The 24,320-nt window shown below is 40.0% G+C and overlaps 1 protein-coding gene across 2 annotated transcripts in view; it reads right to left on the bottom strand.

Moving 5' to 3' along the window:
* LOC100259509 (mediator of RNA polymerase II transcription subunit 25) overlaps positions 1-24,320 on the bottom strand; it is a 71,450-nt gene that overhangs the window by 44,833 nt on the left and 2,297 nt on the right. For both annotated transcript variants that reach the window (XM_002278809.5, XM_059737975.1), the window contains exons 3-4: positions 10,085-10,148; positions 9,280-9,410 (exon numbers count right to left, since the gene is read on the bottom strand). In XM_002278809.5, coding sequence (XP_002278845.1) covers positions 9,280-9,410; positions 10,085-10,148 — 195 coding nt within the window. The remainder of the gene's footprint in view (positions 1-9,279; positions 9,411-10,084; positions 10,149-24,320) is intronic.

Raw genomic sequence — 24,320 nt, 5'->3', positions numbered from 1 at the left:
TTATGAAATGTCTCCTCCACTACATCTCAAACCAAATAATACTAAAAGGAAGCACCTAATAGGAGGACTAAATAGGCAATTTTCCAACCCCAAATCCCAACAGGAAGACTAACTCTTCTAAATTAGGAACCTCGCATACTAAGATTAATTCACTTTTCTCCAACTTGATGCTTAACCCCAATACCACCTCATACCAAAGAAGAGACCACCTCAAGTAGATTAATTGCTCCATGGAAGCCTAACAAAAGAGAAGCCAGTCACCAACAAAAAGTACATGGAATGTCTTTTTTCCCTCTCACCCATAACCCATGCCTTTCCTCCTTAAAACCTAAGATAAAACACTTATCCCCTGCCTTAGCAAGCAAGCAACTCAAAGCCTTTAACTCCAATACAAAAATACAAGGGGAGTAAGGATCACCTTGTCTCAAACCCCTAGAGCTTCAACCAAAGTCAATAGCAGACCTTGTCTCTAAAACAAATAATCTCACTATAACAATGAAGAATTTATAAATCGAATCCACCTTTGGCCAAAACCATGGTATCCAACACTAACAAAACAAAATTTACAATTAACACAATTGTAGATTTTTTTCAATGTCCAATTTGCATGTCACCCTTCCTCTCAAGTTCTTCAGTCTTCAAATTTATAGCTTCATTTGTTATCAAAGTCGCAATCATAATTTGTCTAACTTCAACAAAATCATTATTAGACTCGATACCACTTTTACACTCTACCTTTTTCAATATGTTTGTAAACACTTTTGCCATAATTTCATACAGACCCCTCCTACAAGATCATAGGTTTAAATCTTTTGAGTATTCCACTCTCCCCCTTTCAGGAATAAACACAAAGAAGGTAAAATTAAGACTTCAGTTAAAAAGCCCTTGACTCATAGAACTGTTTATTCAAACCCAACACCTTACCTTAGCAAATTCCCTACAGCTTTGCCAAAATGCCAAAATGAAACCATCAAAAGCAAGAGCTATATCCTCATCTAAACTAACTAACACTACAAATATCTCCTCCTTAGCCAAAAACACTTTAAAAACCAAGGAATCAACCTTATCCAAAGATCTGAAAGTGATCCCTCCAGAAAAGGCCTCCACTTACAAGAATCTAAGAATAGGAGTTTGAAGAGAGACAGAGAGAGAGAGCCAAACAGAATTCACCTTTAATCTTTCAATAACACTTCTTTTTCAATAAGCATTCATTGTCAATAAAAGAACTTTGTATTTCCATCCCCTTTTGATCGTAATTCTCTAGATTTTTGCCTCCAAGAAATTTCCTCAAAATTAGCCAATATTTGAAATCATCCATAGTGAACAATCTTACCTCCATCTCTTCTTAAGAAAAAGCCCTTTCCTTTCCTCCTCATCCCATTTCCCAATTTGTTCCAAAGCTTTAGTCTTGTGCCTCACCACATTCCTAAAAACCCTTTTATTCCACACCTTCAAGTTTTCCCTCAGAGCTTTCAATTTGGAGACCAAAATAAAATGCTTGTCTCCCTTACATCATAGCTCATCCACCAGTTGTTCACCAAATCCTTAAAACTATCGACCTTAAGCCACATGTTTCAAAGAAAAATGGAGTTCTTCCTTTTCTTTCCCCAACCCGACTAGCAAAACAAGACCATGATCTAAGACAAGTGTAGGCCACAAATATTGTGCTAATTAGAGAAGTAGTCATCCAAATCAATGAACATGTAAAAATTATCCCTTTTCTCATATATTTTATCTATCTACAGACGAGCTCTTTTTATAGGCTAGTTACAAAAAAATGTAAAAAATTGAAACATACAAAATAGGAAACTAAGGTCGTGTTTGTTTTTTTTACTTGATTCCAAATAGAAATTAAAGTTAAATAGTGTTTAATAGTGTTAAGTATTAGGTTGTTTATTTTTGTAATATTTTATTTCTATTAAGTATTAAAAAGTAAAGAAAAACCAACATGTTACTTTTTTCATTTAGAAAAAGCCAAATATTTTGGCTTTTTCTATTCACCCAAAAATTTATAATAGTCATGAAAAAGTAGATGGCAAAAAGCTAAAAAATAAAACACCCTCTAAATATGTATAGATGGACATATAACATCCTAATCAATTTTTCATTCGAGTCCCACAAAATCTGGAACTAAAAAATAAGAAATGGATTCATCCATGATATGATTCTCCACATGCATAAACAAGAACACCAAAAGAATCAAATCCAAGTCCCTCCTTAACCCACCCTACCATTAACACCTAAGCCAAGGCCTAAGGAACAAGAGAAATAAATCTTAAACAAGAGGAAGATCCAATATTTGATGAAAAAGGAATTATCCACCCAATCATAAATACAATGTTGTGTTGAGTTTGGTATTATGATAAAATCTGTAGGGAGATTAGAACATCTTAAGGCCCTTTAAAATGTGCAGTAGTTTTCTCCCAAAAGAACAAATTAAAAACAAATTCAGGAAAACGCCTGACACTGGAACATGAATAACTTGGCACATACACTAAGTATCAACCATTATCCTCATTGCCTAAAGTATGGCTCAATATCACTATTGTATGGTCCTGTCTAAAGAGAATAGCCTTCAATAGAACACAAGATTTGGGAACTATGCCATCTTAGCAAATCTGCTAAATTTTGACCTTATCATCTTCATTCAAACCTTACACCAGTTGTTTTGTGCTAGTTTTTTTTTTATATATAGCTTTCAGCGGCCATGAAGGTGTTCGAAATCAATGGGCATTCTCTCTGTCTCGCCCTCTTCACTGACGTCTCGAACTCCAATTAGCTGGAGATACTGAGATGTCTGCTAAAAGAGGAGGCAAATGCTGGTTTGCAATGGACTCAAAGTCCTTTGGAATTTCTGTGGAGGCGTATGGGGAGAGACTTAAGGGAATCATTGTGGAAAGGAGCAGAGGTTTTACTTCGTGGATCAGGTTTGGAAACCTCAGTTTGTGTTGTTTGTTGGAAGGAGTGGAGGCTTGCTACAGGGGTGTTATTGTGCAGGGTTTTGTTAAAAGTTGGGAAGATGGAGGAAGGAGGTTTAAGTTGGAAAGTCGTGCAAATGAGGCAAGTAGGTTCTTATTGTGCTTTGTGGTTGACTCGGAATCAAAGAGATATTGTTTAGTGTTTCCAGAAGGAAAAGGTATTTTGGGAGGATTGGTCTTGTTGGCTAAAAAGCTTCGCTTCCTTGGAGTTTTCACTCGGGATGAGCCCAAGGGAACTGTTGCTTCCTATGGAACGGGGAGTACAGATGGGGGGAATCTGAGGGGAAAGCCAAAAAATCCTATGTTGATGTGGTGAAAACAAGAGTGAAAAAGTTAGGGGAAGCAATGTGGTTACAGTTGGGGGAGAAAAATATTCTAAGGGAAAGGGAGTTAATGGACCGGTGCTTGGTTGGGAGATGGGGACAGTCTCCAGTGTTGGATCCAGATATGCCCGCTCTTGAAAGTTGGGCGAGATCCCTGTGGAATATTAAAGGAGGGGTGAAGTTTGCGAGGCTGGGGGGGCCTCTCTTGCTAATCAAATTTGAGAATAAAGAAGAGGCAGATAAGGTGCTTTTAAGAGGACACCGATGGTTCAAGGAATTGATCCTGCACTTGGATAGGTGGGACCCAAATGTGGGGTGTCCTCAAAATGGCAAGAGAGCCAAGAGTGTTTGGGTGAGAGTAGTGGGCTTACCGTTGCATTTTTGGAATCAGGAAGTTTTTAGAAAAATCGAAGACTGTTGCGGGGGGTTTGTCGCAGTGGATGAAGACACTGCTAACTTTAAGGAACTACAATGGGCCAGATTATTAGTGAAATCTGAAGGTTTAGAGTGGTCGAGCTCCTTGCAAGTAGTAGTTGGGTCTTTTTGTTATGTTTTCCAGCTATGGTGGGAGGTGAAACTAGGGTTGTCGGAAGTGGTTCTGGTGATCAGAAACGAGAAGGGTAAGGAGCAGGAGGTTAAGGATGACGGAGAAGGAGATTCACGCGTTGGATTCAAAATGGAGAAGGTACAAACGCATAGGGAACCTGCAAAAGTGGTTGAGTCGTGCAAAGTTGGTGAAGGGGGATGCAGAAAGGAAGTTGAGTCCTCTGGTACTGTGTCAGAAACAGTAGCAGAGGCCGATGGGACAGAAGGAGGCCAGCGACCAGTTTGGGGAAAGAGTTCTTGTTTCGGGCTTGGAAAAAAACTTCCGTTGGGTCGGCAAAGGGAGTCGAGGTGGGAGAGAGGGCCCGCTGAGGAAGGCCAAGTGTTTGAAGTCTTTAAAGACTTAGTGGAGTTGGTTCGGCCCATGATGGAGCCTTCTAAAGGCCCGATGGAGGTGGGACAACCCAACTTGGAGAATTTAAAAGGAGTTAAGGCTTGTGATGGGAATATCTGCGTTTGGGGAGAGCAAGGGGGGGAATTGTTTGGTCCCCAGCTAGGGTCGCTTCGTCCAGCCTTTAATCTCTCAGTAATCACCGACGAAGCGTTGATAAAGGAGGCTTCCAGGTATTCTAATCAATTCTCTTGTTCTTTGTTTTCATTGGGGAAGCGGAAAATCTCTCTTTCTTCTACTCCTTCTGGGCGGGACGGGGAAGGTGTTGCCATTGCCAAGGTTTCCGATCGGGGCAGTGGTTCAAAAGTCGTAGGGGGAGCTGTTATGGGCCCGTTAAGGATGATATTGGCAGATGGGAAGGAGGTCGAGGTCTCGGATTTGGCGGGTAAGGAGTCTAGGACTTCCGAGGAGGCGTCAGAGGGGGTTTCGGAAAGGGTCTCCCAAGAGGAGAGGGTCGAAGAGGGGAAACTGTGTTGGCATTCTAGTAGCATGGCTAAGTTTAGCCACTATCTTGGAACGTCGACGGAGGGCTTCGAAGGGGAAATTTTGTTTTTGCTTAAAAGAACGAAAAAAAGGAAACTTCAAAAAGAAAAGTTGAATGGTAGAAAAAGGAAAAAATTGGAGTCGTCAAAATTCAAAAGAGAATTGAGAAAGTTGGAATGGACAGTGAACTATCTTGGAGGAGGACGAGAAGAGGGGGAAGTACAAGCAGATCTAAATGAAGCTCCGACTACTTACTTGGAATGTAAGAGGGGCCAATAATTGCGATAAGAGGAAGGTAATCAAAGCTTTGATAAAGAAGAATAGGGTGGATCTGGTTTGCTTACAGGAAACCAAGATTCAGGAAATGTCAATGGGCATTATCCGTAGTTTAGAAGTGGGAAGATTCCTTGAATAGGGAGCTATAGATTCAAGGGGTGCAGCCGGAGGTATAGTGGTATTTTGGGGTAACAGGGTGTTGGATTTGGTTGACCTTCAAAAAGGATTGTTCTCTATTTCTTGCATTTTTAAGAGCTGCGAGGATGGTTTCATATGGACGTTTACAGGGGTTTATGGCCCAACATTGAAGAGTAACAGGGAGAGTTTTTGGGAGGAGTTGGGGGCCATTAAGGGGCTTTGGAATGGGTCGTGGTATGTTGCAGGGGATTTTAATGCCATTCTAAGTCCGGAAGAGCGCAGCAAAAGAGGGAGCTTGAATTCAAACATGAGAAGGTTCTCAGAAGTTATAGAAGATCCAAAGTTAAAGGATCTGTCTATGGTTGGGGGCCCTTTTACTTGGATTAGAGGGGTGAATAAGCAGTTTTTTTCAAGGTTGGATCGTTTTTTGGTTAATAAGGGGTGGGACAGTCATTTTGGTGATGCAAGGCAGTTTGTTCTACCAAGATTGGTGTTCGATCACTTTCCGCTTCTTCTAGACGAAGGGGGCCTGAGAAAAGGTCCTTCCACGTTTAGATTTGAGAATATGTGGCTAAAAGTGGAAGGTGTTAAGGACCTGTTGAAGTATTGGTGGGAGGAAGGTAGCTTCAGTGGATCACCAAGTTTTATCTTGGCTGAAAAACTAAAATTTCTAAAGGTTAAGCTGAAGGAGTGGAACAGAAACACCTTTGGTAGGGTTGAATATAAAAAGAATTTGGCTTTGGAGCAGATAGAGTTTTGGGATGCCAAGGAGAAAATTAGCAGACTGTCATTGGAAGAGCTGGAAGCTAGAAATGAAGCGAGGGAAGACTATAAAAAATGGGTCTTACTTGAAGAAATCACGTTGAGGCAAAAATCTAGGGAAGTTTGGCTGAAAGAGGGGGATAGAAATACCGGTTTTTTCCACAAGATGGTCAATGCTCACAGGAGGAGGAATAATGTGGACAGAATTAAGATTAATGGAGCCTGGCTTACAAAGGAGAATGGAATTAGGGAAAGGATTGCCAATACTTTTAGGTTGTTGTTGTCCGATCCGGGGGAATGGCGCCCTTCTGTTTCCGGGCTACAGTTTGAGACTTTGGAGCCTTTGGACACTAGTGCTTTGGAGACTTCGTTTACACCGCTTACGGAAGAGGAGGTCTTCGATGCACTATTGGGTTGTAATGGGGATAAAGCCCCGGGGCCAGATGGATTCTTTATGGCCTTTTGGCAACTTGCTTGGGATTTCATGAAGGCTGATGTGATGTGTTTTTTCAAGGAATTTTATGAAAATGGCAAATTTGTTAAAAGCCTAAATGCAACTTTTATGGTCCAAATTCCAAAAAAAAAAAAACAAGGGTTGAAGCCTTAGAGGATTTTAGGCCTATAAGCTTGGTGGGAAGCTTGTACAAGTGGCTAGCCAAGGTCTTAGCCAATAGGCTAAAAAAGGTGGTTGGAAAGGTGGTCTCCAAGGCTCAAGGGGCGTTTGTGGAAGGTAGACAAATCCTAGATGCAGTGTTGATAGCTAATGAAGCCATTGATTCGGTCCTCAAGAATAATGAGAGTGGCATTTTGTGCAAACTGGATATAAAGAAGGCGTATGAAATGTGGACTGGACTTTTATTCTCACAGTTATGCAAAAAATGGGTTTTGAGAAAAAATGGATCAGGTGGATTAAGTGGTGTATATCCACTGCAAGTTTCTCCGTGTTGGTTAATGGAACCCCTACGGGCTTCTTCCAAAGCTCCAAGGGTTTGAGACAGGACGATCCTCTTTCCCCTTATCTCTTTGTGATAGTTATGGAGGTCTTTAATGTTTTTCTCAAAAGGGCTATAGAGGGAGGTTTCTTATTGGGTTGTAAGGTGAAGGGTAGGAGTGAAGAAGGGGTCCTAATTTCCCACTTGTTGTTTACTGATGATACACTGGTGTTCTATAAACCTTCACAAGATTAATTGACTTATCTCAGTTGGTTACTTATGTGGTTTGAGGCCGTTTCGGGATTGAGAATAAATTTGGAAAAAAATGAACTCATTCCGATAGGGAGGGTAGAGAATATGGATGATCTTGCTTGGGAATTTGGTTGTAGATTGGGTAGTCTTCCAACCAACTATTTGGAGATGCCCTTGGGTGCTCCTTTTAAGTCAGTTACAGTTTGGGATGGTGTGGAAGAGCGCTTCCAAAGAAAGTTAGCCATGTGGAAGAGACAATATCTATCCAAAGGAGGGAGGGTGACTCTTATTCGAAGCACGTAATCGAATTTACCCATCTATCTAATGTCATTATTGTGCTTACCAAGCTCAATCAGACGAAGATTAGAGAAAATCCAAAGGGACTTCCTTTGGGGTGGGGGCAATTTGGAGCGAAAGCCTCATTTAGTAAGATTGGAGTTGGTGTGTTTAAGTAGGAAGAAAGGAGGTTTGGGGGTCAAATGTCTTTCCTTTCTCAACAAGGCTCTTCTTGCTAAATGGAATTGGCGTTTCGCAAATGAGAGAGAGGCTTTGTGGAATCAAGTGATTAAAGGGAAGTATGGAGAAGATAGAGGGGGTTGGTGCTCTCGGGAAGTGAGAGAGGCTCATGGTATGGGGTTGTGGAAAGGAATAAGGATGGATTGGAAGTTGGTGAGCGATAGGATGGTTTTCATTGGAGGGTGAGATTTTGGAGGGATAGATGGTGCGGGGATTCTCCTTTGTGTATATCCTTTCCTTCTCTCTTTGCTTTGACTGTTGAGAAGGAAGCGTGGGTGGTAGATATTTGGGACCCCTTGGCTGAGGGGGGTTAGAACCCTTGTTTTTTAAGAGCTTTCAATGATTGGGAGGTAGAGGAGGCGGAAAGATTTTTGGAGAGGCTACATGGTAAGAGAGTTATTGAGGATGTGGAGGATATGGTGTACTAGACTGAAACTAAGAGTGGTAAATTCTCGGTCAAGTCTCTCTATGTAGCCCTTGAAGTGGGTGGTTCATCTCTGTTTCCTTCAAGATATATTTGGAATGTGAATGTGCAGCCCAAGATTAGTTTCTTTGCATGGGAGGCTACGTGGGGAAAAACCTTAACCTTGGATATGGTCCAGAAAAGAGGACGGGCATTAGCAAATAGATGCTTTATATGTCTTGAGAAAGAGGAGACCATAAACCATCTTCTCCTTCATTGTTCAAGAACAAGGGTGTTATGGGATCTACTTTTTACTTTATTTGGGGTGTCTTGGGTATTGTCTTCTTCAATTAGAGAGACCCTTCTAAGCTGGAATGGTTTTTTCGTGGGCAAAAAACGCAAGAAGGCGTGGAGAGCTGCTCCTCTTCACATTTTCTGGACGGTTTGAAAGGCGAGGAATAGATTGGCTTTCAAGGATGATATGTTGTCAATTCAGCGACTAAAACACTCTTTTATCCTTTCTTTTTGGTCCTAGACTAAGTTGTTCATAGATGATTGCCCTCTAACTATAGCTAATTTTATTGATTGGTTGGGCTCTAAGTAGGATTGTGGTGTTGGGCTATCTTTGTTTTTTGGCCTTGTTGAAGGCGGGTGTATAGGTATTGTATACCTTGAGTCGCTTTTTTAGCGTCTCTTTTATATATGAAATCTTATTTACTTATCAAAAAAAAAAAAAAGAGCATAGTATATTGAAGTTAGTAAAATAAGTACAGAGAAGGATGAGAGATCCTCCAAAAAGTACACAAAAAGAAAGCAAGAACCTCCAATTTTAAGAATCCATACAGCTATGATGTTCCACAACCTATTCCCTATGATGGTTTGGATTCAACCATGCTAATTCTGTTTTGTGCTAGTTTTCCAGGGGAAAATCTGCTAATAATTTAAGGCAGCTAATAACCTGATGCAACCCACCTTTCCCTAGGTTTTAAACCAGTAAAGCAGCCAGAAATCATACAGCAATCCTAGAGTCAAAATAAAGCCTATCAATTTCAGCTTCCTATCCAGAATTTTGGGAAGTGCTTCAAATAGAAAGAAAAAATAAAGTAGACAATTATAAAGCACATATAATACAAGAATAAATCAGCATCACACAAATATCACTAAACTGAAGGCTGAAAATATCAAAACACAGGTTGAACATAGAATAATCAACATTTCAGACCATCAGAGCTTCAGCAAGCCCTTCTGCAATTGCAGCATCATTGAAACCACCACCAGCAAAGGGTAAAGCAGACAGCCACTGCAAGAAAAGATCAACATCTCTTGTCCAACCACTTCGTTGTACTAAGCAACCTGCATAAAAGAGGGAGAATGAAAAGACAATATTTTAGTTAGTTGATTACATTTTGTAAACTTAGATTAGGCAGCAATATACATTCACCATCTATGTTGCTACAGCAACAAATAATGAGATAATTAAAAAAAAAAACTTACTGCAATTATAAGTTTGATGCAATTCAAGCTTGGTAACATTTAAAACCATAATATGACAAATTCCCCCATTTAATAATTAAACTTTATAAGGTTAGGAATCTGAGAAGAAAATGTATTTTTGGTTTTGTGCCATCTTTCAGATGCAGCATAAAAATTTGACAACTTTGGACAGTAAGTTAAGCCAAGCTAATGTAACTCAGAGAAGTTCAAAATCCAAACACAAATACATGCATACAAGGTTTTATGACTTTGAAACTGCAAAAGTGCAGAAAAGGAATCAGTCCATGGAAGCATTTGAAATTGCAAAAAGTTCAAAACAATTGGGAAAAATAAAAATCTTCAAAATTCAAACTCTTATGAAGCTTTGTACCACAGCCAATGGGATTGTTTATATATACTTTCTCATGAAAGAAGGGTAGGGGGGGCAGCAATGCATCACATTTTCTTCTAGAAGTGTAGTTTAAACATTTCAATGAAAGATAAATAAAATAAAAAATCTTGCACTATGACCTCAGGAGGTATAAAATACTTACTACAATAAGATCCATGAGCATTAAACATGACCAGAGAGAGCTCAAAGTTAGAAGAAGAGGGCTTCTGTATTTCAAAATTTAAATAAGGCAGTCAGTAATTAGAGAGCAAGAGATATATAATTCATGGAGAAGTTTATAATGCCATCTGCTAGTTTAAAGCTCAGATTCAACAATCACAAAACTAATGACGTAGAAAGTGGAAGTTCCAAGGAGTTATTTGTCCAAGTAAATGCACACATCTTAAACTTAATAAAGTTGATACTTTGATACATTTATAGTTGTTTACAAGTAGTTCAGAGCAGGTCAGTCTGATCAGTTCATGTAGATATAAAGGGTGTGTTTAGTTATGGATATCTTAACTAGAAAATGGATGTCATAATGGATGTTTCTAACTATAGATTATAATAACTTTGAAAGTTGTGATTTCCATAGACATTAGAATCTCTCATACCCATGTAAGAATCGGTGTTTTTTTAATTTCATTCTTAGAGAATGAAGATACTAATGTTTTCATAACCGAATCAGTTCTGAAAATGTATATTTTATCTACGTTTAATACATTTAAGTTTCTAATTTAAAAAAAAAATGCTTTTAGAATCAAATTGGTTATTGAATCGGAAAAGCTACTAGGTCAAGTTTTACTAATCGAACAAGTGGTTCAACCGTAGTCAAACCATGATCTCAACATAACATCATAAATATATAATTTATATATTATTCAAATTAAAAATAATTACAAAAAGTTAGGAATATATGTATATAAATAATTGAAAACTTAATAATTATCTTTAATAGTATCAAATTAAATCGTGATAAGGAAAAATATAAATGTATTAATATTTAAAATTTTATTAAATAAAACATGAATAATATGTAAGTGTGAAAACATATTCAAGATGGAAAGAAAATTCTAATATTTACTTTTATTCACATGTCAAAAGTTATATATCTTAATATTTTATAATTATAAAAATTACTACATTTTTTAACTTAGGTGGTGTTTGTTTTTTGACTGAATAGAAAAAGCTAAAATATTTAGCTTTTTCTATTCAGTTAAAAGTAGCCTATTAACATCATTTAATATAACTTCCAATCAAAAAAACATCATTTAATATAACTAAATTGAACATATTGATAACAAGTTCACTTTAGTTATGTTAAATGATATTAATAGGTTATTTTTAGCTGAATAGAAAAAGTCAAATATTTTGGCTTTTTCTATTCAACCAAAAAACAAACACCACCTATATTATTTTCATACTTATCATTATAAAATCATTACAAAAATAAATGTGGAGTTAAATTTTTATGTTTATTAAAGGGTTTTAAATAATGGAAATTTGAAAAAACAAACATTACTTTATATATATTTTTACAGTATTTGGGTCTACCCTTAGGGGCTCCTAACAAGGCCTCATCAGTGTGGGATGGAGTGGAAGAAAGAATGAGGAGAAGACTTGCGCTATGGAAAAGGCAATTTATCTCCAAAGGTGGCAGAATCACGCTTATTAAAAGCACCTTGGCCAGCATACCCATTTACCAAATGTCCCTTTTCCGGATGCCGAAGATTGTGGTTAGAAGGCTAGAAAAATTGCAAAGAGACTTCCTATGGGGAGGGGGAAATATGGAGAGGAAAATTCACCTTGTGAAATGGGAGATTGTTTGTGGGGACAAAGAGAGGGGTGGGCTTGGGTTGAGGAAGCTTGGTCTCTTGAACAGAGCTTTGCTTAGTAAATGGATTTGGAGGTTTGCTTGTGAAAGAGAGAATCTTTGGAAGCAGGTGATTGTGGCAAAGTTTGGGCAAGAAGATGATGGATGGAAGTCTAAAAAGCCTAATGGGGCATTTGGTGTAGGGGTGTGGAAGGAGGTTATGAAGGAGACTGATTGGTGCTGGGAGAATATAGCGTTTATGGTGGGGAAGGGCACTAAAATCAGATTCTGGACTGATATGTGGTGTGAGGGTACAGGGCTGTCCCAAACTTTCCCGCACCTCTTTGCCTTGGCTGCCCATAGGAATGCTACGGTGGAGGAGATGTGGGATTAGAGTTCGGATCAAGGAGGTTGGAATCTAAGATTTTTGAGGAATTTTAATGACTGGGAGGTGGGCATGGTAGGAGATCTGCTCCTTAAGCTGAGAGGGCTTAGGCCTTCTTTGGAGGAAGATTCGGTCTCTTGGAAGGGAGGAAAAAGCGGTAAATTTAAAGTAAAGGAAGCGTACAGCTGCTTAGTCAGTCCTATGGACACCGTTTTTCCGGAAAAATGCATTTGGGTGGATAGAGTTCCTACCAAAGTCGCTTTTTTTGCTTGGGAGGCTACTTGGGGGAAGGTGTTAACGCTTGACAGACTTCAAAGAAGAGGATGGCAATTCCCTAATTGCTGTTTTTTGTGCGGCTGTGCAGAAGAATCTGTAAATCATGTCTTGATTCATTGTATAGTGGCTAGAGCCCTTTGAGAGTTAGTCCTTAGGCTGGTAGGTGTTAAGTGGGTCTTTCCAGAATCTGTAAAGGAGGTCTTGTTTAGCTGGAGAGGACATTTGGTGGGAAAAAAAAGGAAAAAAATTTGGAAGGCCATACCGTTATGTATATTTTGGACGGTTTGGAAAGAGAGGAATAGATTAGCCTTTAAGGGGGGTGTGCTACATATACAGAAGTTAAAGAATTTTTTTGTTTGTAATCTGTGGGGTTGGGCTAGATTGGATATTGAAGATAACTCTCTCTCCCTTCTAGGCTTTCTAGAGTGGCTAGCTTCCACTTAGGGGAGGTGAGGTTTTCTTGGGCTTTTTTGTTTTTTGTTGTGAGACTATAGCTGCCTTGTATATCTCCTGTATACTGTGTGGCTATTGGCCTCTTTTTAATACACATTGGTTTACTTATCAAAAAAAAAAATATTTTTACAGCATTATCTAACAAAATGATGAATGGCCTAGTGGTCACTTTAGTTCCAATCAAAAAAACATCATTTAATATAACTAAATTGAACATATTGATAACAAGTTCACTTTAGTTATGTTAAATGATATTAATAGGTTATTTTTAGCTGAATAGAAAAAGTCAAATATTTTGGCTTTTTCTATTCAACCAAAAAACAAACACCACCTATATTATTTTCATACTTATCATTATAAAATCATTACAAAAATAAATGTGGAGTTAAATTTTTATGTTTATTAAAGGGTTTTAAATAATGGAAATTTGAAAAAACAAACATTACTTTATATATATTTTTACAGCATTATCTAACAAAATGATGAATGGCCTAGTGGTCATCTTTGGCTTCAATTCTTTGGAGACCAAGGCTCAAGTCCTCCCCACCACAATAGCTGTTTTTGGCATCCCATAAGCTATCCCACATTGAAAATATATGAAAGTGATAGGGTCTTTAAAGAGCTTGCAACACATTTAATAAGCATATTGAGCTGGTTGGAGAGTGGCCTAGAGATGATATTAGGCCCAAATTTGCTTTAGGCTAAAATGAAACCTGGTAAGTCAGTCTTGTTCAACAAACTGGGTATTGGGTTGGCCAATCCAATGTTGATTTAATGGAAAAACAAGTCAATTACATGGCTCAAACCAGAAAGCGGTCCGATCAATGGTTGAATCAATTAAACAAGTCGGTTCAACCTGAGTTTGAAAACAATGGAAGACATAGAGGCAAGTGGATAACCCATTTCTATTGCTTCCTTTATTTTATAAGTAAATCATATTTTTATAGCTATTATTTGAGAACTTGTTATGTAAACTTATATTAATTCCCAAGTAATACCTAAAATATAACCAAACACTAGAATGGGAATAAAACTTGCAAATATGAATTCTTAATTTTAACCAAATATTAAAATGGAAATCTAATATCTACCATATTTCAAGAATTTATTTTTAGAAATATGATTTCCATTCCCAAATTCAAATGTGGATGAACCAAACACACCTAAAAAGTGCAAATTAGTTTTCAAGACAACATAATAAATATTAGTCTTCAAAATAAATCAAAATAACCATAAGAATCTCCATCCATCCATCCATCCATTCATTCATCCATCCATCCATCCATCCATCCATCTTTTCCCCCTCTTTTCAAAATACTAGCTCCCTGCAAGGTATGAATACAATTTAATGCATATCTTCTCTCATTCACCACTCACTTCCCTTTTTTTTTAATGCTTCTATGAAATCCTATTTTCATGATTCCTTACTTTAAGGAATACAAAAGGGTGAGTACGTCATTCCCAACAAGTTGAACACTACACAAAAATCAAACTCTTCCTTTCATCAAGAAATGATGTGGAGCAAGAATTGTCATATATTCTCTAAGAGATGGCTGCTTTCTCGGAGGGGAGAGGAGCTTTGAAGGGGGGTAAGAGTTGGTTTGCGGTGGAATCAAAAACATTCGAAATCTCCATTGAAGAGATTCAAGGCAAACTGAGAGGGGTTATTCTGGAAAGGAGCAAAGGCTTCTCTTCTTGGATAAAATTTGGTGAAAAGAGCTTTAGTTCTCTGTTGGAAGGGATGGAAGACTGGTGCAAAGGAGAGTCAAGCTCGAGGTGCCTTAAAGTTTGGGAAGAAGGAGGAAGAAAATATAGGTTGGAGTGTCGTTCAAATGATGCCAGTGGGTATCTGCTATGCTCAGTGAGGGACTTGGAGGCAAAGCGGTTTTGTCTAGTATTCCCAGAAGGTAAGGGCTTAGTAGGAGGGCGGTTTATGCTGGCTCAGAAGCTAAGAGCCCTTGGAATTACTAATCAAGCCATGAGAAAAGTTGATCTGGGTACCTCCAACTCTGTAAAGGATGATTATAGAGTCAAAGGAAAAGAGAACGGGAAAAGAGCTTATCCAGAAGCCGTGAGAATGGAGACAGGGGAATTAGGGGAAGCTTTGTGGGTGCATGTTGGGGAGCGACACCTGATCAATAGGGAAGAGCAACTTAGTCGCTGCCTGGTAGGATGCTTTGGTGATAGTGTTGAGGTTGTTCCATCTCTATCCTTATTGAAGGAGTGGGCATATGAAAGGTGGTCTCTCAAGGGAGGTTTAAAAATCTCCAGATTGGGTGGAGCCCTAGTGATGTTCGAATTTGAATATAAAGTGGAAGCGGACTGGGTGCTCTTAAGGGGTAGTAGATGTCTTCAGATGAGAGAGTTTTTCTTGCAGAAATGGGGACCTGAAGTGGGGTGTTGCAGAAATGGGAGCCAACCAAAGGAAGTGTGGGTGAAAGTCGTCGGACTACCACTTCACCTTTGGAGTAGAGAAGTGTTCAAGAGTATAGGAGAGAGTTGCGGGGGATTCATAGCTATGGATAAGGAAACAGCCTTTTTCTCCGAGTTGCAGTGGGCTCGTATTTTGGTGAGAGCCCCTGGGGAGTTTAGACCGGGAACGTTGCAGGTGGTAGCCGGGAATTTTTGTTGGACGGTGAGTCTCTGGTGGGAAAATCCTCCATGGTTTTCAGAGGTAGTAGCAAGTTTAGCCTGGTTCAAAGAGGAGAGAAGGGAGGTTAGGGATGAGGGAGGGGGGGATTCACGCGCCAGTGGCAACGTGCAAGAGGTTCAAAATTTTCAAAGTGATTTGCAGGCTCGGGGGACAGGGGAGCAGGTTGTGTGTGACAGAAGGCAAAGGGAGGCGGCAATTGCAGTGGCGGCAGAGGGTAGGAGGCATGCTGCAGTTGATTTGGGCCCTTCTAACAGTGGGTCTGGGCCTAGAAAAGAAAAGAGGAAGGCTTTAAAAGGAAATGAAAGCTTAGGCTTAAGTGAGGAGTTTTGGGCCAAAGGGCCATTGCCCGATAGTATTGAAGAGGCAGATTGGGGGGAGGGGGGGGGGCCTAAGCCCACTTCTGGCACGGGTTTTTTGGAGCATCCCTCCTCGGCTAGGGATTCGGCTGATCCCGCGGAAGGTGTAGGGGGGATGGAAGCGGAGTTAATGGTTGTCCAAGTTGAAGTCGCCATGGAGTTGACGCCGCATTGTTGGAGGGTCACTGACGAGGCTCTGATGGAGGAGGCTTCCAGGTATTACGTTGGTCCTATTTCTCCTTCTGATTTGGGGCTTTGGGGATCCTCTTTTTCTTCTTCTTTTTGGGGCCACGCCGAGGCTGTAGGGGTTTTGGAGGGGTTGGATTATGGAGCGGAAGGGGAGTTGGGTCGTTTTGAGCCTAGTGTGGGGAGGAACAGAGCTGCGTCGGCTTTCGGAGATTGGAGTGGACATTCTTGGGACTCGGGTGACGCTGAGAGAGGCGATGGGTTAGCTCTTGTACCAGTTGGGGAGGACTTTACGAGTCCTTTTGAGAAAAGGAGTGCCTACCACATAGAAGAAGGGAGAAGTGAGGAAGGGTGGAGCTCAAGCAGCCTTGCGAGGTTCAGTCGATGCTTGGGGATGCCGACGGAAGGCTTCGAAGAGGAAATCTTATACTTCTTAAGGAGAATGAAGGGGAGAATTGAGCAAAAGGGTAAGGAAGGGGTGACTAGGAAGACAAGTTTAAAATCTTCAAAATCCAGTAGCAAACTCAAGAAGTTAGAGTGGACTGTTAGTTACAAAAAGGCAAATATGGGTTCTAGCGTGGGTATTTTCAGAGGGGCTTCAGGATCAGGGTGTAAATGAAGATAAGAATTCTATCGTGGAATGTTAGAAGGGCAAATGATAGGGATAAAATGAGGATTATCAAGTCAGTAATTAAAGCCTAGAGAGCGAACGTGGTTTGTTTACAAGAAACTAAAATTAAAGAAATGACTACGAGGCTTGTTCGAAGTTTAAGAATAGGAAGAAATATAGAGTGGAGAGCAGTCAATGCTAGGGGTGCAGCTGGGGGTATTTTGGTGTTCTAGGACAATAGGCTGGTGGAGCTGGTGGGCTGGGAAGAAGGGGTTCTCAATTTTGTGCCGGTTCAAAAATTGTGTGGATGGTGTTGTGTGGGTGTTCACTGGAGTGTATGGGCCGGTTTGCGGTAGAGATAGAGAGGAGTTCTGGGAGGAACTTGGGTCAATTAAAGGGTTATGGAGTGACCCTTGGTGTGTGGAAGGGGATTTCAATTTGGTAAGGTTTCCAGAGGAGCGCAGCAAGGGAGGTGGGCTTATAGCTTCAATGAGGAGATTCTCAGAAGTGTTAGAGGATTTAGAGCTAAGGGATTATCCTTTGATGGGGGGCCCGTTTACTTGGAAAGGAAGATTGAATAACCAGGTTCAGTCTAGGCTGGATAGGTTCTTAGTGACGGATAACTGGGATAATCTGTTCAATGGGGCTGTGCAGGGTATTCTCCCCAGACCTGTTTCGGATCACTTCCCAGTCCTCCTAGAAGGAGGAGGGCTAAAGAGGGGATCTTCCCCTTCAGATTTGAGAATATGTGGTTGGAGGAGGAGGGTTTCAAAGACAAGATGAAGACGTGGTGGGGGAGTTTAAAATTTACAGGATCATCCAGCTACATTTTAGATGCTAAATTGAGGGCCCTTAAAAATATTCTGAAGATTTGGAATAAAGAAGAGTTTGGGTTAGTTGAGGCTAAAAAGGGTGAAGCTCTTAAACAGATTGAGTATTGGGATGAAAAGGAGAAATATGCAGCTTTAAATATGGAAGAATGAGAAGCAAGAAATGAAGCAAGGGAGTCCTACAAGTCTTGGGTGATGAAGGAAGAGATTTTTTTGAGGCAGAAGTCTAGGGAGTTGTGGCTGAAGGAGGGGGACAATAATACCAGATTTTTTCATAGGATGGCGAATGCTCATAGTAGAAGAAACTGGCTGTCCAAGTTGAAAGTGAATGGTTGTTGGCATTCAGAGGAAAATAATTTAAAATATAGTGTGGCGGGGGCGTTTCAAGAGTTGTACCAAGAAGAAAAGGGGTGGCGCCCTAGTATCGATGGGATCTTTTTTATGAGGTTAGATAACAGTGAGGCTGAGGGGTTGGAGAATCCTTTCTCGGAGGAAGAGGTGTTTGCAGCTCTTACAGATCTAGGCAAAGACAAAGCCCCGGGCCGGATGGCTTTACAATGGCGTTTTGGCTTTTTGGGTGGGATGTGGTGAAGGTTGAAATTATGGGCTTTTTTAGAGAATTCCATGAAAGGGGCAGATTTGTAAAATCTCTAAATGCAACCTTCTTGGTTTTAGTCCCTAAGAAGGAAGGTGCAGAAGATTTAAAAGATTTCAAACCGATTAGCCTTGTGGGAAGCCTTTACAAGTTGTTGGCCAAGGTGTTGGCAAATAGAATCAAGAAGGTAATGGGAAAAGTGATTTCGGAACCCCTAAATGCCTTTGTGGAGGGTAGACAAATTCTTGATGCAGTTTTGATTGCAAATGAGGTTGTGGATTCCAGATTGAAAAGCAATCAAGGGGGTGTGATGTGCAAGTTGGATATAGAGAAGGCCTATGATCACGTCTGCTGGAAGTTCTTGTTGGTTGTACTAAAGCAAATGGGCTTTGGGGAGAGATGGATTAAGTGGATAAAGTGGTGTATTTCAACTGTAAGATACTCTGTTCTTATAAATGGTTCTCCTTCTGGATTTTTCCAAAGCTCAAGGGGTTTGAGACAAGGAGACCCTCTATCCCCTTATCTGTTTGTGATAGTTATGGAGGTGTTTAGTTGCTTAATGAGAAGGGTCATTAGTGGGGGCTTTTTATCTAGATGGAGGGTTAGAGGTAGGGGTGGAGAAGGGATTCTAATATCTCATTTGCTTTTTGCAAATGACACCTTGGTGTTTTGTGAGGAGTCTCAGGATCAGTTGACGAATCTAAGTTGGCTTCTCATGTGATTTGAGGCTTGCTCAGGGTTGAAAGTTAACTTGGAGAAGAGTGAGCTTATTCCGGTGGGGAGGGTGAATGATATAGAGGATTTGGCTTTGGAGTTGGGTTGTAAGGTGGGTGGTCTACCTTCTAGTTATTTGGGATTGCCTTTGGGGGCACCCTTCAAATCAGAGGTGGTATGGGATAGTGTTGAAGAGAGGTTTAGGAAAAGGTTGGCTATGTGGAAGAGACAGTATATTTCCAAAGGGGAAAGACTCACCCTAATTCAGAGCACTCTATCCAGTTTGTCGGTTTACTTCATGTCTCTTTTCCTTTTGCCCAGAAAAGTAAGGTTGAGGTTGGAGAAGATTCAGAGGGGCTTCTTGTGGGGGGGAGGTGCTCTTGAATAGAGGCCTCATCTTATTAGGTGGAATTTGGTTTGTCTGGATAGAAAGAAAGGTGGTTTGGGGGTGAGAAACTTAGCGTTGATGAATAAAGCTCTCTTGGGTAAGTGGAATTGGCGTTTTACCATTGAAAGTGAGGCTTTGTGGAAGCAAGTGATCAGTCACAAATATGGTGTAGAGGAGGGGGGTTGGTGTACTCAGGCCGAAAGTGGGAGGCATGGTGTAGGGCTTTGGAAAGCTATTAGAAAGGAGTGGTTGGGTATGCATAGCAGTTTAGCCTTCCGCGTGGGTAATGGTAGGAGAGTGAGATTCTGGAAGGATAAGTGGTGTGGAGATGAGCCTCTCTACGAGTCCTTCCCTTCTCTATTTGCTATTTCCCTGGCTAAAGATGCCTGGGTATGGAAGTGTGGAACCTAGATGGTGTAAGGGATGGTTGGACCCCTCTTTTCTCAAGGGCGCTTAATGATTGGGAAATTAAGATGGTGGAGCAGTTTATGCTAAAAATCCAAGCCTTTAGGGTGCAAAGGGAGAACGAGGATGAGGTGGTTTGGACAGCATCTAGAAGTGGTGATTTCTCAGTCAAGTCGCTATATTCTACTCTAGAGCCTGGAGGTTCTGCTCTGTTCCCTTATGTTGGTATTTAGAGAGCGTATGTGCCTCCTAAGGTAGCTTTCTTCGCTTAGGAAGCTTCCTGGGGCAAAATCTTAACTTTGGACCAACTCCAGAGGAAGGGTTACTCTTTGGCAAATAGGTGTTTTCTTTATCTTTCTGAAGCAGAAATGGTGGATCACCTTTTACGTCATTGTATTAAGACGAGGGCATTGTGGAATCTTCTTTTTTCTCTCTTTGGTGTGGCGTGGGTTCTCTCTGGTACAGTTAAGGAAACTCTCCTTGGGTGGCATGGAGCGTTTGTGGGGAAAATCCGTAAAAAGGCATGGCAAATGGCCCCCTTATGTATATTTTGGTCAGTTTGGAAGGAAAGAAATTTGTTGGCTTTTGGGAATGAGGTGTTGTCACTCCAAAGGCTGAAACATTCTTTTGTATGTAATCTGTGGTCTTAGGTTAGGGTGTTTATAATTTTGAGCCCTCGGTCTCTTGTTAGCTTTTTTGAGTGGCTAGGCTCGAGTTAAAGGTAGGGGTTTCTTCCCGTTTCCTTGGTTTAGAGTCTGTGGGCTGCTTTTGTATACTCCCTGTATACCTAGAGGGCACAAGTTTGGTGTCTCCTCTTTTATTTTAATATACTTCTCTTTACTTATCAAAAAAAAAAAGAAATGATGTGGAAGATCCATGCTTAAAACTTGTCTATTGAAGCTCATATATAAATTATAAAGCGATTAACCATTGTAGCTTGTAGGAAGGCAAAGTTTCTTAATTGGTGCCTACATTGTTACATCCATTTAACAACATCTAAGGAAGTTAAGATTCTATTATAATCACTCCAATTTCATGTAGAGCAAGCATGATAATAATTTTTTTTGCTATCTCCCATTTGTTATTTGTTGATGACACCTTTGCTTTTTGTGAGGCTACACAAGGTCAATTGGCTCATGTAAGCAAGCTAGTAATGCAGTTTTCTTGGGGCTAAATACAAACCTAGAGAAAAGTGAATTGATCCCAATAGGGAGGATAGCTAATGTGGAGAAATTAGCCTTAAGAGTTAGGATGCAAGGTAATGGAGCTTCCATCTACCTACTTGAGGCCTCCGTTAAAGGCTCACTTTAGAGCAAAGTTAGTTTAGGATAGTGTGGAAGAGAGCGTCCATCGAAGGCTGTCCATGTGGAAAAGAAAACATATTTTGAAAGGGAGACTTCATCTGATTCAAAGCACCTTATTCGATATACTTATATACTTTATGTCATCGTTCAGCATTCCCAAAAAAGTCATATTAAGGCTTGAGAAGATTCAAAAAGATTTTCTATGGGAAAGAAAGGCCTTAGAAAAAAAAAAAAGGCATTTTGTGAAATGGACGATTGCTTTCTTCACTTAATAGGGCTCTCCTTGAGATATGTTGTTGGAGATATCCTTTTGAAGGAGAAGCATTTCCAAAACGAGTCATACAAGGAAAGAATGGAAAGGAAAGAGGTTAGAGTTGTTGCAAAGTGAGAGAAGAGTATAGGATTGAGTTACAAAACAATATCAGAAAATGATGAGATTTGTTATGTGATAAAGCATCCTTTAAGGTGGGCAATAGAAGAAGGGTGAAGTTTTGGAAGCATAAGTTGTTAGAGGAAGAACCCTTATGTGTCTTTCCCATCGTGGTATATCTTAGAATCATCAAAAAAACGCTTAGGTGTCGGACATTTGAGATGATCTAGGCGAGGAAGGCCATTGAAATCCTTATTCTTCTCTAAACACTTGAATGATTGGGAGTTAAACAATATACAAACTTTTTTCTCAATGTTTTAAGGAAGGTCCGTGAAGAAGGAAGAAACAAATAAGGTATTTTAGTTGGACCCAAGGAATGGTGTTTTTTCTATCAAATCTATATATCCCATCTCAGAGTTGAGGTGTTCAACTCCTTTCCCAGTGAGCATTCTTCGGAATCCATGGGTAAAGTGAGTTTTTTTGCTTGAGAAGTTGGATGGGGAAAGATATTGACTTTGAATTAGCTTCAAAAGAGAGAGTGGTGGTTGGCGAATACACGTCCCCTTTGCAAAGAGTTTGAATGCAATTTTTTTGTTTTAATTTAAAAAAAAAATGTGTTAAAGATCTTTTAGGCCTATTAGTTTGGTGGGTAGCTTGTAAAAGCTATGGGCCAAGTGTTAGCTAATAGGTTAAAGAAGATGAAAGGTAAAGTGGTGTCCTTGTCCTAAAATGCTTTTGAAGAGGGGAGACAAATTTTGGATTCAGTGTTGATTGCTAACAAGGCTATAGACTCATTGTTGAAAAGGAAGGAGTATGGTATCCTTTGCAAGCTAAATATAAATAAGGCATATGATCATGTAAACTAGAACTTCTTGCTTTGTGTGCGACAAAGAATGGGTTTTAAGGAGAAGTGGATTGGATGATACTAGTAAGGAGAATCTAAAGCACCTAAGTTGGATCTTCATGTGGTTTGAGGCGTGTTCAGGGCTAAGGATTAATCTAGAGAAAAGTGAGTTGATTCTAGTTAGGTTTTCCTAGATTTGGAGGAGCTTGTTGAGCTTTTAAGGTGCAAGGTGGGTTCTTTCCTAACCACCTACATAGGTCTCCCTTTGGAAGCTCCTTACAAGTCTTCCAAGGTTTGGGAAAGGGTGGAAGAGCATTTCCAAAAAAGGTTTGCTTTGTGGAAAAGACAGTACCTTCCAAAAAGAGGAAAACAAACTCTGATTAAAAGCACCTTATCCAGCTTGCTAATTTACACAATGTCCCTCTTTGTCATCCCTAAGAGGGTAGAAACTACATTGGAAAAAATCCAAAGGAACTTCCTTTGGGGAAAGGGGATTTTGGTTAACAAGCCATATCGGGTGAATTGGTCTATTGTCTACTTGGATAAACAAAAAAGGGGCTTAGGTTTCAAAAATCTTTCGACCTTTAACAAGGCTCTTCTAGGAAAATGATCTTGAAGATCTTGAGTGAAAAAGAAGAGTCTTTGGAAGCAGGTGATTGTGGGAAAATACGGACAAGATGATGGGGGGTTGATGTACGAAAAAGGTGAGAGAGTTATGGAGTGGGGGGTTTAGAAGGCAATTAGAAATGGTTGGGAGGCGTTCAAAAATAGGACAAGTTTTAAGGTTGGCTCCAGGGTTAAGGCGAAATTCTTGAAGGATAAGTGATGCAAGGATACACCTTTGAGGGATTTGTTCTCAAATCTTTATTTTATAGCATTTTCAAAAGATGTTCGGGTGGATGATGTCTAGGAAGGTGACAGTTGGGGGCCCCCTAGGTTCTTTAGATAGTTGAATGACTGGAAGTTGGAAGAAGTTGGTGTCTTTTTGGGGAGGCCACATGATTTTTCCATCTCTTCATGAAACGATGATAGTATGGTATGGTTGGAGACAAAGAATGGTGATTTTTCGGTTAAGTCTTTCTACTCCTTTCTACTCCTCCTTGGTAAGTAGGAGAGCGGAGCCATTCCCCCCTCATAGTACAATTTGGAACTCTTGGGCTCCTGTAAGAGCTAGTTTTTTTGCTTGGAAAGCAAAGTAAAAGAGCAGGAAGATTTCTGTCCAGTCCCTCTACGTTACACTAGAGCCAAGAGGTGCAGTCCCATTTATGAGGAGTATCATTTGGAGTCTTTGCGTACCTCCCAAGGTGAGTTTTTTCGCTTGGAAAGCATCATGGGGAAAGACCTTAACATTGAATCAGGTGGAGAGGAGGGGGTGGTCATTAGAAAACAAATGTTTCCTTTGCCACATCGAAGAAGAAACCATAAACTACATTCTACTTCATTGCGTCAAGGCTAGGGTCTTGTGACAGTTACTTTTTGCTCTCTTTGGCATGTCTTGGGTCTTATCCTTGATGGTTAGAGAGACTCTCCTTAGTTTTGGCATGGCTCCTTTGTGGGCAAGCAGCACAAAAAAACATAGAAGGCAACCCCTTTATGTATCTTCTGGATGGTCTAGAAAGAAAGAAATAGACTTGCTTTTGATAACGAGGAGTTTTCAATCCAAAGGCTGAAAAACTCTTTTGTTTGTACTTTATAGTCTTGGACAAATATGTATATAACTGATGGGCCTTTACCTTTGATCACTTTTTTTTATTGGTTGAGCATTAGGTGAGAGCGGGTGTTGTTTTTTGTAACCCTTCTTTTTTTGGTTTTGCCTTTTGGCAACCATTGTATACCTCTTGAATGCTTTGGGACACTTTTTGGACGCCCTTTTTTTTTTATATATACCATCCTGATTTTACCTATCAAATATATATGTTTTTTTGGTCCTGATTTTTTTAGGGGGAACAGCGTCCCTCCCCATGCCCAAGGTAGCTCAACCCCCCTGATTAGGATACATGAATAAGCAATTGAAAATATATGATCCAGACCAAATAAAACTCCCAGTGCATCATATTTCAAACGCAATACTTTCTCGGAATAAATTATTTAAGCAGTAAGCATATTTGAGCAATCAAACCTTAACTATAGATGGTTTATTATGATGCCCATAACTGTTTAAAGAAGCCTCCATTTACATAAAAGAAATTCTGGAAACTTCATCATAGGAAGAAAAAA

The sequence above is a fragment of the Vitis vinifera genome, chromosome 1 (genome assembly GCF_030704535.1).
Source record: "Vitis vinifera cultivar Pinot Noir 40024 chromosome 1, ASM3070453v1".
NCBI classification, from domain to species: Eukaryota; Viridiplantae; Streptophyta; class Magnoliopsida; order Vitales; family Vitaceae; genus Vitis; species Vitis vinifera.
The sequence above is the reverse complement of the archived record's forward strand: the minus strand, read 5'-3'. Positions and strand labels throughout refer to the sequence as shown.